The 16,153-nt window shown below is 39.6% G+C and overlaps 2 protein-coding genes across 5 annotated transcripts in view; one reads left to right on the forward strand and one right to left on the reverse strand.

Annotated features, from left to right (window-relative positions):
- The window catches only part of LOC147330600 (fibroleukin), a 5,717-nt gene extending 3,459 nt beyond the window's left edge, over nucleotides 1–2,258 (reverse strand). Inside the window, exons 1-5 of one of the 3 annotated variants that reach the window (XM_086294216.1) lie at nucleotides 1,657–2,258; nucleotides 884–1,079; nucleotides 452–529; nucleotides 267–379; nucleotides 1–111 (exon numbers count right to left, since the gene is read on the reverse strand). The exon at nucleotides 1–111 is cut by the window's left edge and continues 152 nt beyond it. In XM_086294216.1, coding sequence (XP_086150342.1) covers nucleotides 1–111; nucleotides 267–379; nucleotides 452–529; nucleotides 884–1,079; nucleotides 1,657–1,932 — 774 coding nt within the window. In that variant the 5' untranslated portion in view covers nucleotides 1,933–2,258. Of the gene's footprint in view, nucleotides 112–266; nucleotides 530–883; nucleotides 1,083–1,656 lie in introns of all 3 variants that reach the window. The other 2 variants (XM_086294215.1, XM_086294214.1) reach the window with 2 other exon arrangements.
- Nucleotides 2,259–5,153: 2,895 nt separating this feature from the next.
- Nucleotides 5,154–13,707, forward strand: LOC147330601 (ras-related protein rab7-like). Of its 2 annotated transcripts, none has more exons than XM_086292295.1 (6): nucleotides 5,154–5,498; nucleotides 9,152–9,214; nucleotides 10,717–10,843; nucleotides 10,998–11,216; nucleotides 12,026–12,154; nucleotides 12,290–13,707. In XM_086292295.1, the coding sequence occupies exons 2-6, from the start codon at nucleotides 9,162–9,164 to the stop codon at nucleotides 12,383–12,385; spliced, it is 624 nt and encodes a 207-aa protein (XP_086148421.1). In that variant the 5' UTR covers nucleotides 5,154–5,498; nucleotides 9,152–9,161; the 3' UTR covers nucleotides 12,386–13,707. The 2 variants fall into 2 exon arrangements, with proteins under 2 accessions (XP_086148421.1, XP_086148422.1); XM_086292296.1 differs by having other exon boundaries at nucleotides 5,173–5,251.
- Nucleotides 13,708–16,153: the final 2,446 nt, after the last annotated feature.

Genomic DNA, 16,153 nt, shown 5'->3' on the forward strand with positions numbered 1-16,153 from the left:
TCCAAAGCCCTCCCGGTATTCCTGCCATGTTCTGTTGAAGTCCACTGAGCCATCTTGCCGATTCTGGATTACTGTCCACCCGCCACCCGCAGTCTCCATGTCACATTTAGCCTAAACCAATACAGAGATTCTAATATTATAAGGCCCAGATTTTACTGATCCACAGATAGCATGCACATCTCCAAAAGAAGCTGACCAGGGTGGTGTGGGCTTGGGGTGCGGGTGATATGTCTGTCTCATTTATGAGTGCGGTGAATCTGAAATACCTCTAGTGCCGGCCCATTCAGGTCAGGCTGGATGGTGTAGATTCCATTCTCTTTGATCCCCAGCGTGTAAATCTCTGCACAGTCCCGAGGATGTAGCCTCTCCAAGGGGGCAACTAGGGCACACACAGTGCATTTTCTGCTTAGAAATGAACAACAATTCACGTAGCTACCTGTAATGCCCTCACCTGTGGGTGGATGTTGAGTGATGCTCTTGAGGAAAAGCAGCAAGTCTTTCTCCCCCTCTCTCCCCACCGCTGCGCTCTCTGCCAACCAAGAGATAGATTAGGTTATCAGTGAGGCCAGTCACGCTGTCGTCAGGGGCTGAAAATAGATGCTCCCCTGTATACCTCACAGAGAGGATGCATGATAGCGCTCTCAAGGCTTTTTCGCTTTGTGAGCTGTACCGTATGTGTCTGTGCATCTGTGTGTGCATGTATACAGAGTTTTTGCCATGCTTCTTAGTGCAGTTAAATTCCTATGAACTCACCTATGACTGATGCCTAGCAGGTCTCATTGAGGTTCTGTTTACTATGTGTGGGGGAGCGACTGCACTGGCATTTATGTGTGTGCATGTTTGTGTGTTGCAGAGATTGGGGATATAAAGGTGTACTACTTACCCAGTCGTTTAGCCATTGCCCCAAGCGCCTGGCTGTGACAGTGGAGGTCACACTCTGTCAGCACAGCTGCCATTAAAGCCAGGATGGCCCCAAGAGAATTGCTCTCCTGGCCCTCGTGACTCCAAGGTCCCCCAGTATCCTGGACAGAGCGCATGCAGCGCTGCAGCTGAACCAGGCGCTCTCTGACAACCCCAGTCTGCTAGACAGTGACACAGATATATCTAAATCATTTTGTGAAAGTCAGAAATGATTCAGCACTCCTTAGTGTTATTCAGTCATGCATAAAAAGTCTAAAAATAAAGCTGTGCATGTGCATAAATATCATCCACACATCCTCACACATAACCGACAGCTCAGTTTTGTGTCACAGTGTGTCTCTTACACTTACATCACCCATGTTAATCATGTCCCTAACACACCTGTTCCTGCATGAGCTCAGCACAGCCATATGATGAGGATATTTTTAAAGCAAACCTAATTTTGTCCCTTCTTTGATTGCTGACGGTTATTGTTCCCTGGCTGGAAGGTGGTGCCAAGTCTAGCGTTCCATGAGAAAGAACCTGCTGGCATGAGTTTGGTAGTATGCCGCTCACTCTCACTACAACACGATGAGTAAAAAGGTAAACTTTAAGGTCTCCCAGGCTGCTGGAGTTAATTGACTGTTTAAGAGTTGTTTCTGGCCCCTCTGAGATTTTAGGATTTTTAAGCTGGGAACTGTGAAAAAAAACAAACACACACACACAATGAAAAGTACTGTATAAAATGTCAGTTACCTTGTACTGAAACTGGGGTATTTCATGTTTGTGCTCCACTTTCCGAGGGATGTCCGAGATTGCTGCAAGTGAAACCCCTGTCCCGCAGGCAGTTGTCCCAGTTTGACCCTCACAAGCCCCGGTACCTGCAGCTCCAGTCCCAGGCTGGATGGGTGAGGCCACTAGATTATCTTTGCAGGGAGGATTTATACAGGCTGGAGAGGCAACTAAGGATAGCAGCACTCCCACATAGAGGAGAGGAAGCATGCTAAACTTAAAGGAACTGAAAGGAAACATGGAAAAATGTTTTAAACCGTGGTCCAACGTTGTTCCTCCAAGTAGTTGCTTTGTGTTGACGATTCCCTGCAAACTTTCTCTTCACTTTCCTTCAGCTCATCAAGCAGTGCCTCTTCAGGCAAATAGACTTTGCTGACTTTGTCCTTTTTTTAAGAGGGAAAATTAGATCTTCATAGTCATGTCCTTGTCCATTTTGTGTTTTCTTCTCTGGGTTTCTTTCATGTTCTTTCTTTCTTCTCAGATCATCTCACTTGTTGTCCCCTTTCTCGTGCTCCTGCTAGTGAGGTTGCTTTGGCTCAGATTCCTAGATAAATGCGGCACTCTTTGCTGTCTGACACGGACTAATGCACCCACCCCCTAATACACACACACACACACACACACACACACACACACACACACACACACACACACACACACACACAATCTGTTCATCTCCTTAACTCATCTCATTGCCTCTCCTCCCCTCCCACACAGCCACACACAGAGATGCATGTTTACACATACACGCACTAAGAATGTGAATGAAAGTGCCGTTATATCTCAAACACACAAGCACTTTGATGGCTGTCTCTCATGATTTAATAGACTCTACACCTTGCTGATATGTCTGTCCTAATGATATAAACGATGTGTCCCACCTTGAGCAGCTCTTACGTTTTGCCATCATCAAGGTGCAAATGCGACAGTGTTTGCAAGGATGAAAATCCAGCAGATGCTCCAAGTATGTGGCGCCTTCCCACCCATGAACCGTTTTCTAGCTCACACGCTTTTGTGTTGCAGTGTTTGTATTTACAAAGAGGCCATAAAGACTCCAGATTCAATAGGTGTAAGAAGGGAGGAATTTCTCTATAAACACCAGAGTCATCCCAGTCATCAAGATTCTACAGAGGCACGCTTCCAGTAATGAGGAGAACAAATGCACATACGACATTTAGTATGGAGAGATGATATATTAATGTGAAACCATTTTTAAAGACATTTTCTGTATGACTTTACTAGTATCTCATATCAATCTGGAGGAATTTAGGCCCACCTTTTTTTTACTGTGTTGCTCCATGAACTTTAGCATTTGACATGCCATTCGAGGCCTGTAGAGCCTGAGGTGTGCTTCATGTTTTGTTTTGTTGTTTTTTTCTTTAGCTTTTCTTTAATTTTTTAAATATGTGTCAACATTAGTGTGAATTTTCTGGGATGTCCACTTTTGGGAAGATAGTGGTATTTTGTTAAGACTCACCTGAATACTCCAAACAAGGCAAACTACAAACACCTCTGCTTTCATAGAGGGGATAATAATCAATTAATCAAGTGTACGTGATTAGCAGATCCTGCTGCTACTTAATTCCTGTGGAAGTAGTAAGGGTGTACTTTGTTTTTCAAAAAACTTAATAGAGTCCTGTGAAGACTTTCGTTTTCATGACTGCACTTCTGTAAGAGATAATTCATGTGAGTAAAACTGACAATATAGTAAATAACACTAACAGCCAATGAGAAGTAATAGGAAAAATATTAATGTTAAATTTACTGTTTTACAGAGTGACAGCATGCATTTGAAAAAGGTCTGAGTTCATTAGTTCGCTTGGTTCTTCTGTTCAAAATGAATTTCCACTGCCCTCTAGTGGTGGACTACTCACTCCATCCATCCAACCATTATCTTAGATGACTCACTGGTGGAGTGTAATAATGCACTATAATTAAAATGACAACTCTAACATATCCTCCTGAGAACCAAGGATAAGAATCTTCCTATTGAACTTATTTTGTGATTTCCTTCCTCTTTGGAGCTAAAAGAGGCCACCCAAATACATGAGATATCAATGGAAAGACCAGGATGTCCTCTGTTTAGTACACCAGGACTTAGTAGGGTTGCTCAAATAAGTCAAAAGATATAACCCAAAAACAAATGTCCATCACATAAATGGATAGGCTGGTTCTTAGGAGAATATCATCTTAATCATACAATGAAAAAAAATGGTAGTTGGAGGTTTTGAGAGTTAGATTAGTTAAGATCAGTTCAAGGTGCCTCCCCAGAATGTTGTTTCCCACTGAAAAAAAATGCTCATGTTCACTGGATGTTTTGTAAAAGTTATGTAGAATTACTTGGAATATGCAGCTCATCATCTCACTCATTATGTTAGAAGATTTAAAATATTGTTTGTGTTTTTGAATAAAGTGGAACAGCAGCTCTGAAGCCGATTTATTATCAATTTAGGGAACTGTAATTACTTGAGTCTGCATTAAGGGGCATCAGAATGACTACAAAGCTCCAACATGGCTTTCTATTATATATCCAGGCTACAGACTTGTCAGGTTTAGCCCAGTTATCTGTTATGTCATCCAGTGGGACCTATCTAGTGCAAAGTCAGGTCTTGTGAAAAAAACGCAACCAGGACAATAAGCACACACCTGATAAAAATCATGCGAGTCAGGGTGATGATGTGGTCAGATCTGACTCAGTGTGGGAGTTAATTTTTAACTGAAAGCTTGGCAACTTGCCTGTTTAATGTTTACTGTAATCTATCAATACATAACATCAGCAGGTTAGCATTTGTGCTCAAAGCCTGGGTAATTTTGCAATTCGAAAACAATCTACGCTTAAAGAATTTTAAATGTTTTACAGTATTTTATAATATGTTAGTTGTTGTGTATTATGTTTGGTGCAACCCTAATACCAATACTCTGAAACTTGAAAACTTTATTGAACAAAATATTAATTTCTTGACCACTAAGTTAAAGCTAGTCACACTCATACTGAATACTAATTCAGTTTCAGCTTACACTTAGTAGGAGTTTAGGCAAGTTTCTAAATCAACCTTGCCCAAATTTTCACTTTTCATAGTCACATACTTTTTTGTTTCACTGATTTCAGTTTTTTGTTTTCAAACATTTGCCCGAATACACCATAGACACAGCCACAAATAATAATTCAAACTGTTAAAAGGCAGTAGTCTAAAACTTTGTGAGCTAAGAAATCCATAAAATAAAATGGGTAAAATTAGGACAATTGAGTTTAATATTATTTTAATGTTTTTAATACGTATCTGTCATGTTTGTTTTATATGAATGGCAACAGGGTTGAGAATCAGTACTAATATTAATGTTTTCTCTGAAAAGACCCGAGCTGTGGCATTTAATGGGCTGTGAAAGTCGAGGATAGAGAAGTTATACGGGCCTTAATTAATATTTCAGAAGGGGTTGTTATTGGCTGTTTACGTCTGACGTAGGGCACAAGCGTTGTTTGGGAGGCGGAAGTGAAAGAAGACAAGGGAGAACTAAGTAGTTAGCTGGTTGGGTGGCTTGTAGGCAGGCAAGCCTTAAGGCAAGTGCCAAATTTAAACACTATTTGTAGATAAATTACCTCGTGAATTTACGACACGGTTTTTGTTGGTGTCGACGTCAGAAACTTTTCTGAGAATCTCAAACGGGACATTGCCAAATCAACGCTAGCTAACGTAACGCCTAGTTAGCAACTGACGCTAGCTGCGCTGCACAACAACGGCTAGTTTTCTCGCAGCCGGCTTCGATACGGTCAGCAAGTCTCCTCTACCGTGTGTTACGAGCTGAAAGTAAGTTTTTGAGACGACAAGAAACTCTTTATATGTATAATGTCTGCCCACTTGTCAGTGTTTAGGATGTCCTGACGCTGTAGCTGCTAATGGTGGTGAGGTGTTTTTCGGCAAAAACAAGGCCGGCCTGTGGCTCCTCTGGGTCGAATCCAACAAGGAAGGAGACCGGCTAGTCGGGGTTGGTCTGTCGGCCAAAGCATCGTAAAAGAACAACAACAACAAAAAAAAAAACCTAAACAAAAACAAAAAAACTCATCATTGTCAAATGTTGTGAAGGGGTGTCTTTAAACGGTGTTAATGCTCATGCACACAGAGAAGGATTTTTACCTCAGAACTACACATCACCGAGTGGCTGAATAGCTACTCGTCACTGTGTTCTTTGGCTACATCTTGATCCTGGTCAGTGTGACCTTTAAGCGATCTCCTCACCCTTATTGTCTACAGGCTGTGTTAAACAGATGTTATATGTGTCTGAGTGTTGCTAGGGAATCTTGACCTGTCATGTCTGTATTATGCGTTAAGTGGGTTTCGTTTCGCTTGTGGCTCACAGGTCACGCGGTTACACGTCGTTCAAGTTGTCTTAATTATACAACGCCCATTGCTTGTACCAACAGGCTCGAGACAGAAAAGAAACATCTTGCTATACATTTATCCAGGTTTTGAGTATTTTACTTTTCAATGACAGATGCTGTCTGACATTTACGTCTACCATTTTCTTATTGTTTCATTAAAAAAATACTGTGCACAGTATGATGACACATATGGTCTTGCACAGTTTTTTAATTAAGTGGTTGGAGTTGAAAAACTGCTCCTCCGCTGCAAACAGCCCTCTGAGTTTGGATTAGTCCTAATTTGTGTGTCTTTTGAAGTTGTTCAGCATATCTATCTCTTCACTCGTACTTGTTATAGCTAAAATACACACGTTTAAAAAGATGATCCTTCATTACTGAAGCATCTGTTTCCCATGTAGAAGCTGGTTAACAAGGACAAATGATGATGGCTTCCCTCTGTGACCTGGAGTAATTGACTGAACATTGTCTGAACTCTGCTTTCCAAAACTATTTTTAGTTTGGGGTTTGTTTTGTGTTGTTTGGTTTGCATTTATAACCCATGTCAGAGGTGAAGACTAGATGCTCTGAGCAGAAATGTATGAGCATAGAGAAACTGTGGTGGAGTCCAAAACTTCATGGTTTTTAAAATAATAAATAATAATGAGCCTAATTCATGCAGTCATTTCTTAACTGAGAAATACTGTATATTCATTCAGGCAGAAGAAATTATTTAATTTGTTTTGATCATATTAGTGAAAGGCCACAATCTCATTTTGGACTGAACCGCCTGTCAGAAATCGTAGTTGTTAATGAGAAATCATGGTTTAAATGTCTGATCTCTGCTTCTGCTGTTATCATGTGACTAATTTAAGCACACCTCCGTGACAGTGTGTTGCTGTTGTTCATGCTACTGTCAACTATTTTGTGCTTCACAGGTATTGGATTTCCACTCAGAAAGAATGCTGGTGCTTTCCAGCTTATGGTTGTGTTTTACTTTAGTAAACTGATGCATGCAATTTGAAATGAAGTGTTCATGTTTACTGTTAAATGTTACCTAAAAGGTTATTGCTTCACCACCAAAACAAGATACAATTTGTGTATTTTTTTTTTTCACCCAAAAGGAGAAACATAATTGGACTTGACAATTAGACACTGCCACAGTGTATAATATATACAGTACATATCTTTATATGGTGCTTTTCCAGCTCAGAGGAATTTCTGACTCTCAAAACAATAATCAGGCTGCGGGTTTCATGTAAATTTAAAGGGTTTTTTTTTTTTTTTTAAACATGTACACAATCTAACTGGAGCAGTAAGGTATTTTAGGCACATTAGCAATCATAAAGGCTACAGGTTTTTTTTGTTTTGTTTTTTTCTTAAAGAAAATTCCCAGTGGGAGGCCATGTTTGTAATGCACTGGTGAAACCTTGCTGATGTTTGTATACTACTAATTGTATACTATGCTGCTATAATATACAATTAGGATCATCTTTAGCTTTGAGGAAATACTGCTACATGTTACTGCCAGACATCTGCTTTTTCTGCCCTCCTTATTGACAGTGCAGTACTTTTCCCAGGTTTTGTTTTATCAGTTGCATTGTGATCAGTGTTTACATAGCACCGATAGGACAAAGGTATGGGAGAAGATAAAGCAGTGTCTTAAGAAATCACATTTTATTTTGTCTTTCTAGTCTATTTGTGTATGGGAAAGATTTATACATAGCCCTTCAAGACATTAATATACATTTTCACTGGAACCCACTGCACAATTGGACAGAACATAAAAGATTTGCTATAAGGTCAGATTTGCGTCAACACTGGAAGCGAAGCACTCATCGCCAACCCCATCAAAGCTGACGTCTTGTTGCTTGTGGACATCGTAGGCTGTGGTTATCTAAGTAATGTTCTAACGTATTTACTACCAGATTATATGTCAAGCAACAGTTTTGTGCACTCTTAATTTTCACTCACTTCAATCACTCGCCTGGTGGTGGTGGAGTTTCTTGGTTTCCACCAACTTTACCTCGTCAGTTGTTATTTCACCCTTAGTTGCTCTTAATCGCTGAATGCCATTCACTTTCTCTGCTCTCTTGTTGAAGCAAATCACTTTCTGTGTGGATGCAGCTTCAGTCTTGCATTGTATAATGATACTGGCTGACAAAATCTCTTTTTTTGTCCTAGTGAAACACCAAGGCATCTAATTTTCCTCTTTTTATTTATTTCAAACATTGCATTCTCAAATAAACAATTGATCACTTAAAGGGGGTGATACAGTATAATACAACACATATTAACTTAATCATGCACTGGGTAAGCTCTTGCTGAAATCTCTGATGAGTATTGGGGAAATTGTGCACATCCCTGAGCAGTGAAGAGTGTTTGAGTGTTCAGAAAAGGCACAGATTGCAGAACAGTTAACTACCACTCTTGCTCAAACTAAAGTGACATACATCCAGTTGTTTTGTCCAATTCTCCAGAATTTAGTCAACATTTTAGCCCCAAATTGACTAATATGTGTCTTTCACTTTTGTATAGATTCTGGGAAAAACTAGATTTAATTTTATTTATACATCTATTTGCATGTTGTCTCCCAAGTCATGTTGTATTTGTGACTGTGGTCATTTTATATCTTGCAATGGTTGACGGTGTATTAAGCGTTACATTGTGCAGCATTGGTTTGTCAACTTAGTGACAGTGAAATCAGCAGAAAATGTCTCATATGTCACTTGGTTTGGACTTTGAGGAGGAGTCAATATTCTTAGAAGTAACCTCCGTGTGTGTGTGTGTGTGTGTGTGTGTGTGTGTGTGTGTGTGTGTGTTGAAGTGAGAGGGAGAGAGAGAGATATGTTCCTCGTGATTTGCCCAACAGCTTAGGAAGCACATGACTGAAATGAGTGGCATTCATACATGATTGGTGCAGGGCCATGAAACTCAAGACATAAAGTTGTCCAATAGGCCAGTCTGTAAAGAAACTGAATTATTTTTTTGTATTGATTATGTTGTTCCAGGTATATAGACAGCTAGTGGTTAGGTTGTGACTTGCTATGACGACATCAGAAAAGCATTAGTAACTAAACCCTCTTGCTTTTTGTCTTACTGCAGCTGTGGAAAAATGACATCCAGGAAGAAAGTGCTCCTGAAAGTCATCATCCTGGGAGATTCAGGGTGAGTCACACAAGCTATTCAATTTTTTTTCCTATTGTTGTTTTGGGGTTAATTTAATTTTACATTGCGCTACTTCCTTGTTGGCACAAGTTGTTGTGGTGGTGCAATAAGCTGTCGCCAGGCAGAATACAAACTGTGCTTCTTGTATATACAGCCCTTATCTGCTGCTAATCACTACTATTGCTATCAAGCTCAGTTTTCATGCTCATTATGCCGTCTTTCAAAAGTAGTTTTTATATTACAGTTATTCAAACATGGTTTCAAGGGAACTTTAAATTTTTCACAATAATTTATAAAAAAAAAAGCTTAGTAAACAGTTTCATAAGAAACCTTAAAGCTGGGTGAACCTGAGAACACTGAAATCTTTTGTGTATCCCTGTGATAATATGATTCACCAATAAATTACAGTATTTTATATGTAAGGAAAACATAATGGCCAAACAGGTTGAATCAACCACCATTCATTCATTTCTTATTGTTAAGCCAGGCTGAAATGTAACTCCAGGCCATTGAATATTTTAACTTGCAAAAATTAAAATAGGAATGATCCCTGTTTTGTTGAATCATATGACCACTTGGAAAGAATACCAAAGTTGACTCTGGTTCTTTGCTGATTGACCAGAAAGATGAATTTGTAGGTTATGATGTAAACAGTTCTCTAGTACGCTTCAGTAGGAAATCTACGTCTTAATTTAGAACATAGCCTAATGTGCACCTCCTGAGAAATTCTACATTTCAGGTTGACACAGCCCGCAACCATTTAATGGCGTGGCAGGCTGTAGTATAGGGTTAAGAGGGGTTTCTGGTTATTTCACGAGTTAGGATGTAGAATTCCCACAGATATCTAAATCAGATCACTGGTCTGTTTTGTATCTGAGTTTTCTAGATGCAAATTAGTTGACTCTTTTTCACTCTAGTGTGGTGGTAAAGCATCTGAAATGGTTGGTTGACTGTGTGAAAATACCTTAGTTTTGTCCTTGTATTTATTTATGTATAACAACAACATAGCAGTTTGGCAGGTAGCCACACCTGAGAGTGAGGCAAAGCCTTTACTCTTTGGACTTGCTCACCATTCTCTCTTACCTGTACCAATCGGTGCTCTGTCACCCTCACAGGTCAGTAATTGTTTGCACTGATTAAGGATCACGTTAAATTTGCTGAGTGTGTCTTCTTGTTCCACAAGAATGACACACTGATAACATCATCATAGCATGCAGCATTTCAGTTTCCTTTATCGCATGCTTTACGACCTGTAAGTGGCTATACTGCTGTACAGACCATTTGCTAATGTGGTTAGCGATATGGTTGAAGCAGTCATCATTCGTCTTATATGTAGTGGATCCTTGTATTTAAAATCAGCTTGTCTCGATTAAGATGGATACCCAATGTGCTCAAGCTGGTGGAAATTCTAAAAGCTTTAACCACATTCATATATCACCAAACACAGTAATTTAATTGCTGCATATTTCATATTTCTGTTGTGCTGCTGTTTCTCTTCTCAGTGTTGGGAAGACCTCCTTAATGAACCAGTATGTGAACAAGAAGTTTAGTAACCAGTACAAAGCCACAATAGGAGCAGACTTCCTGACGAAGGAGGTGATGGTGGACGACCGACTCGTTACAATGCAGGTGTGGTATGATAACTAGTCGGAGGACTAAATTATGTGAGGACAAATGAAGCTTTAAGTTTTCATGGATTCAAGCACAGTTTTATTGAGAGTTGTTGTTTTGTATTATCTTTAATCCTGGTGTGCCTAACTATTGTTCCTCTTTCATTGCCTAGATCTGGGACACAGCTGGCCAGGAGAGGTTCCAGTCTTTGGGTGTTGCGTTCTACCGTGGAGCAGACTGCTGTGTGCTGGTGTTTGATGTGACTGCGCCCAATACATTCAAAACACTTGACAGCTGGAGGGATGAGTTTCTGATCCAGGCCAGTCCTCGAGATCCTGAGAACTTCCCGTTTGTGGTGCTAGGCAACAAGATTGACTTGGAGAACAGACAGGTTGGTATGAGATTCCTGGTTCTAGTTTCGTTGTTTTAAGAATGACTTTAACTATGTGTGCGTGTCAGTTGTAAGTGCACACAGCACACTGTGGCTGTTACTGTTGTGCTGCTTTGTTTGGTAGATCTGTAGAAGGAGAAAAGACTAAATCATTAAAGACTTGCTGTGACCATAAAGATTAGCGCAGGTGTTGATGGGGTTGCTGTGTAAGGAATGTTAGAGGACTTGGTGAAACTACAAAAGTCACTTCACCTGAGCAGAGGAGCTTCTTGTGGCTAGTGAAGTGCATGCCTTGACAGGGCCTTTGTATAAGCTTGGAAAGCTCACCTCAAGTTTATGTGTTACATAACAATATCAGAGTGGCTTTTTTCCAACGATAGTAACTCTAAACATTGAAGTAACTCTTATCCACACTTTGAAGTGGCATAATCAGAGCATAGACTTCAACATTACAATGTGAATTGACAAATTGATACCTCAGTAAAGCTATTCACGCCAGACATCCAAAAACCAAAATAAAAGCAGTTTGTGAGAACAAATGATACATGTGCCACCTGAAAGTTGTGCACTCACCTATGAGAAATGCTTGTTGAGCAGTTATTCCCCAAATGTAGCTGAAAAATCAACTTTTCCTCCAGCACTGGGAATATCTTTTTTTTTTTATAAGCATAATATGAGTTTGTATGCTTGTGACCTAAATATCAATACCTATATCATAATCAAATAATGCAGAAAATTGAGTTATTGTATTGTACAACTTATTTTAGCTTGTTGTTGTCGATGGACTCAATCTCTCTTTATATCCACAGGTGACCACCAAAAGGGCTCAAGCCTGGTGTCAAAGTAAGAACAACATCCCCTACTTTGAGACCAGTGCGAAGGAAGCCATAAATGTAGAACAGGCATTTCAGACAATCGCACGTAATGCACTCAAACAGGTGAGTTACAGGTTAATGGTGTGTGTGTGTGGTGTGCTGGTGGTGGGTTTGAAATGGCTTGTTGCATTGTGTGATTGTTGAATTTTAAAAAATCTTTCGGCTTTACTTAACTTCTTTTTTCTTGGTGCCTTGCAGGAGACAGAGGTGGAGTTGTATAATGACTTCCCAGGGCCCATAAAGCTGGGAGGGAATGAAGGACCTAAACCCGCAACAGAAAGCTGCAGCTGCTAAGAGAAAACTTGGACCATCTTCTCTCTTGGCTTTTTGGAAACGCCCTGTCACTGGTTACATCACCTCCACCTCGCTTCCAGGGAAGGGAATTCCCTACTGGTCTTCCTCCTCCATGCCATTGTTCATTCCACTGACACGACCCTTCGCACAATGTGCTGCACATGGATGTGTCCCCCTCACAATTAATACACAAATTAATACACTAGTGTTCTCTTGTAAAATATGTTGACGAGTCCAGCGCCCAAAGATCACACAAGAAAAAAATGACACCCCCCAGCCCCACTCTGACCTCACGGTCCCTGACTTGATCTCCTGTGAGTGATCTCCTGTCCCAGCAACCCATTTGTGCAGATGATGCCCGACATTCATGCTAAGGGGACAAGATGGAGCCATTTTCAGAGTGCAATTGGGAACTCTAGATGTCCTAGCTGATTATCTTTAATGTGAGGCGATGTTGGCTAATGTCAGCATCCCAAGTTTCGCATTCTCTGATTTCTCTTTTGCTTTCTTTTGCCTATCTGTCAATGAATAATCTTGCTGAACTATATATACAGATGCATTAATTGGCTGAAGATGTTTTTGAAGCCAATCTGAAACACTTTCTTCTTTCTTTTTGCACTTTGTATGTTTTTTTTTGCCTTTAAAAATTATACAGGGATGACTGATTTTTGGGCAACGTCTGCTGCCAGATGCCTTTCAAATTAGAATTCCTCACTCTTTCCTTTTTTGATATGTCCTGAGAATTTGTTGAACACTCTGGTAGATTATCTTTGCCTTTGCCCTTCAAGATTGTGCTTAAAGGGTTTATAACTGCCTAAACAGCACAGTAGAAATGTTGTTAAGTAGACTCAAAGTAAAAGCTGAGTCTACTTAATAAGTCAGTGTAGAACATGGATTAATTGTCCCTGATATATTAATATTTGCCTTTTGTGTAACATTACTTGTACTGCTACTATTACTGCTGTATATGTTCTGTCCTTTCATCAGACGTCTTTCATCGCTATAGAATTACAATATGCATCACCAACACAGCTTACACCTGTCTTCTGTCATGTCTTTGTTATTGCTGTTCTATCTATCTGCTTGTAGCTCAGGTTGGCTAAGTACTTAATATTTTTAACGGATTGTGTATTACAGTGTATAGATGGTGAAGGTATAATGGACTGAAATCAAATGGATATTCTATCTTTCCATTTAATGAAAATATCCAGTTATCTGTCCTGGTAGTACTCCTCCTTATAAGAACAAAATTACTGCAATGCAAACATTGTTGTCAAAGAAAATTCGGACATCAAATAATAAAACTCTTGACTATATTAACAGTCTGGCGTTCTGTGTCTCAGTGTATGTATGGTTGATGAAATTCTCAGTTTCTTTTTCCATTCAGACACCCCCTCAGGTGTGTAATTGTGTGAAGCCTTAATCACAGATGCAGAGAACTGATATACATTTGTTTTTTTACTTTTTCCATCTACTTTGGCCTTCAGTTCACAAAGTTTGAATTCACTGTAAACCAGTTAGTGTTATTGGTATGGGGTTTTTTTTTGGTTTTTTTAAGTAAATGAGAAAAAACTACTTGTATAGGTGTTGAATGCACTGTGCTTCATGTTTTAAGTCATTAACTATTGTTATCAGTTACTTTTTTAGGTACACCTGTTCAACTACTTGTTAGCTCAAATATCTAATCAGCCAATCACATGGTAGGGCAGGGGTTACTTTGAATGGTACCAAAAGGGCTGATCTAACAAGTTTAGAAACTGAACTACTATAACAGACTAGTGTAATTTTTTTTCCACCAAAAGTGAAGCACCACCATTGGTCAGATTATTCTCTTAAAAGCATCAGCTTGTCCCAAGGTCCAGTTCAGCAGATCAAATTTACAGAGGAAAATTTAGCTGAGCAATCAATTAAAACAGTGCATGACTGTCAAAGCAGCCCGGCCTCTAATTTTATCCATCTGAGTTAGAAAAATCCACCTATTTAGTTGGGCATTGTTTGCCTTACTTTTAGAGGCAGCAAGTGGCCTGTAGGGGCACTACAGCTTCTAATTTTCAGTGGCAATTCCAGTTTTCAAGTTGGAACTAACTCACTTCCTTGTTCACCCATTTCAAATTTCCTGAACTCAAAAGTTTCAAACACAGGATGGAACAATGAACTTCAATGAAAACATGGTAAATCCCCCCCAATATACCTGCAAACATGGCAACTCAGGGTTCAACATGCAGACTAGAGAAGCTGGGGATCTAACTACAGACAATCTGATCCGCTGATGACTCCTAAACCACCCCTCAGGAAAAATGATGGAGGACATAAAAAGTTATTTAGGCTTTTTCCCTGCGCAGCAGTGATAAAGCTTCTGTCCATAAAAAGCATCGTAAAATGCCCCTTCCTCTTTGTGAAATTTTGTCTGGGGGAATATTGACGTCTTTAAATAGACAGTCTATGTTAAATAAATATGCTAGACATCTTTGTGCCAGCGTTGCAGGCAAACATGTCCTGTCACATTTGTTTTCTGTGTTGAATAGTTTTTCTTTCATTTGTGACTTGCAGGTCACGCAGCTACCCGTGATTGTCTGATCATACAACAACTATTTCTTGTACCAACAAGCTTGAGGACAAAATGAAATCTGTTGCCACACATGCAACAGATTTCTTTTTTCAATTCTGTCTGACACTACCATCAACTTTTTTCCAACAGACCTTGTGCAGAGTATAAAGACTGAGATATGTTATATGGACAAAATTACTGGACCTCGTTCCCCAAAATCTTTAAATTCAGGTGTTTTCAGTCCCATTGCCACAGCTCAAGCACTGAGACAGGCAGTCTACCTTTAAAAACATTTGTGAAAGAATGGGTTGTTCTAAAGAGCTCGCTGAATTCGAGTGTTGTAACAGCAACAATTCAGTTTGTGAAATATTTTCCCTCTTAGATATTCCACCATTAACTGCAAAATGTAACACACTGCAAAGTGGGCCAAATTAGGCCAGACACAACAGGCTTATAGTTTACTGGTAGAAATATGCATGCTTGAGCTCTAAAAGGATATTCTGAGTCAGGAATACACCTGTATGCTATGAATCAGCTTTAAGGAAATACTGCTTACTGTCAGAGAGCTGCTGCACTAGTTTTTTCTGTTTTGTCAGTAAAACTGTGATTACCGTTTACTACAGATATGACAAAGGTTTGGGTAAAAGTTAAAGCAGCCTCTTATGAAATCTGTCATGAAATGGCTGTGCTGCAGGCAGGATAAGGATCCAGATGCATAACTTGTGAGACAAGAACTCAAAAAAGCTTTAACGCTGGAGTCTTTACATTAAAAAAAAACACAAAAATACTAAACTTCTGGTCTCAGATTTGCTTAAAAACCTTTCATCTAATTAGAAATACCAGTCTTCAATTAATTCAATACAAAATATTACATAGAGTGCACTATACAGGTCATCGGATGTTCAAGATGGGCTTTACGTCTACCAACAACTGCTCACACTGCCAAACCAATTCACCGGACAATTATATCCACGCTCTTTGGTTCTGTCCACCAGTTCAGAAGTTTTGGCGCGAGATATGTGAAGACTTATCGAAGTGTCTGAAATGTAACATTCCAACTTCCCCCTTAGTGTGTTTGTTGGGCAGCTTAGATAATGTCACTTCAGAAAAGAATATCGCCCATATGGTTTTCACTGCCCTATGCATAGCCAAGAAAACAGTCCTCATGAACTGGAAAAATACAAATAATCTTAATTCTAACCAATATAGAAATTATCTAT

The sequence above is a fragment of the Aulonocara sp. 'chitande type north' Nkhata Bay genome, linkage group LG5 (genome assembly GCF_057382095.1).
Source record: "Aulonocara sp. 'chitande type north' Nkhata Bay isolate Kocher_YH1m ecotype deep benthic linkage group LG5, A_spYH_male_GT1.1, whole genome shotgun sequence".
Taxonomy (NCBI): Eukaryota; Metazoa; Chordata; class Actinopteri; order Cichliformes; family Cichlidae; genus Aulonocara; species Aulonocara sp. 'chitande type north' Nkhata Bay.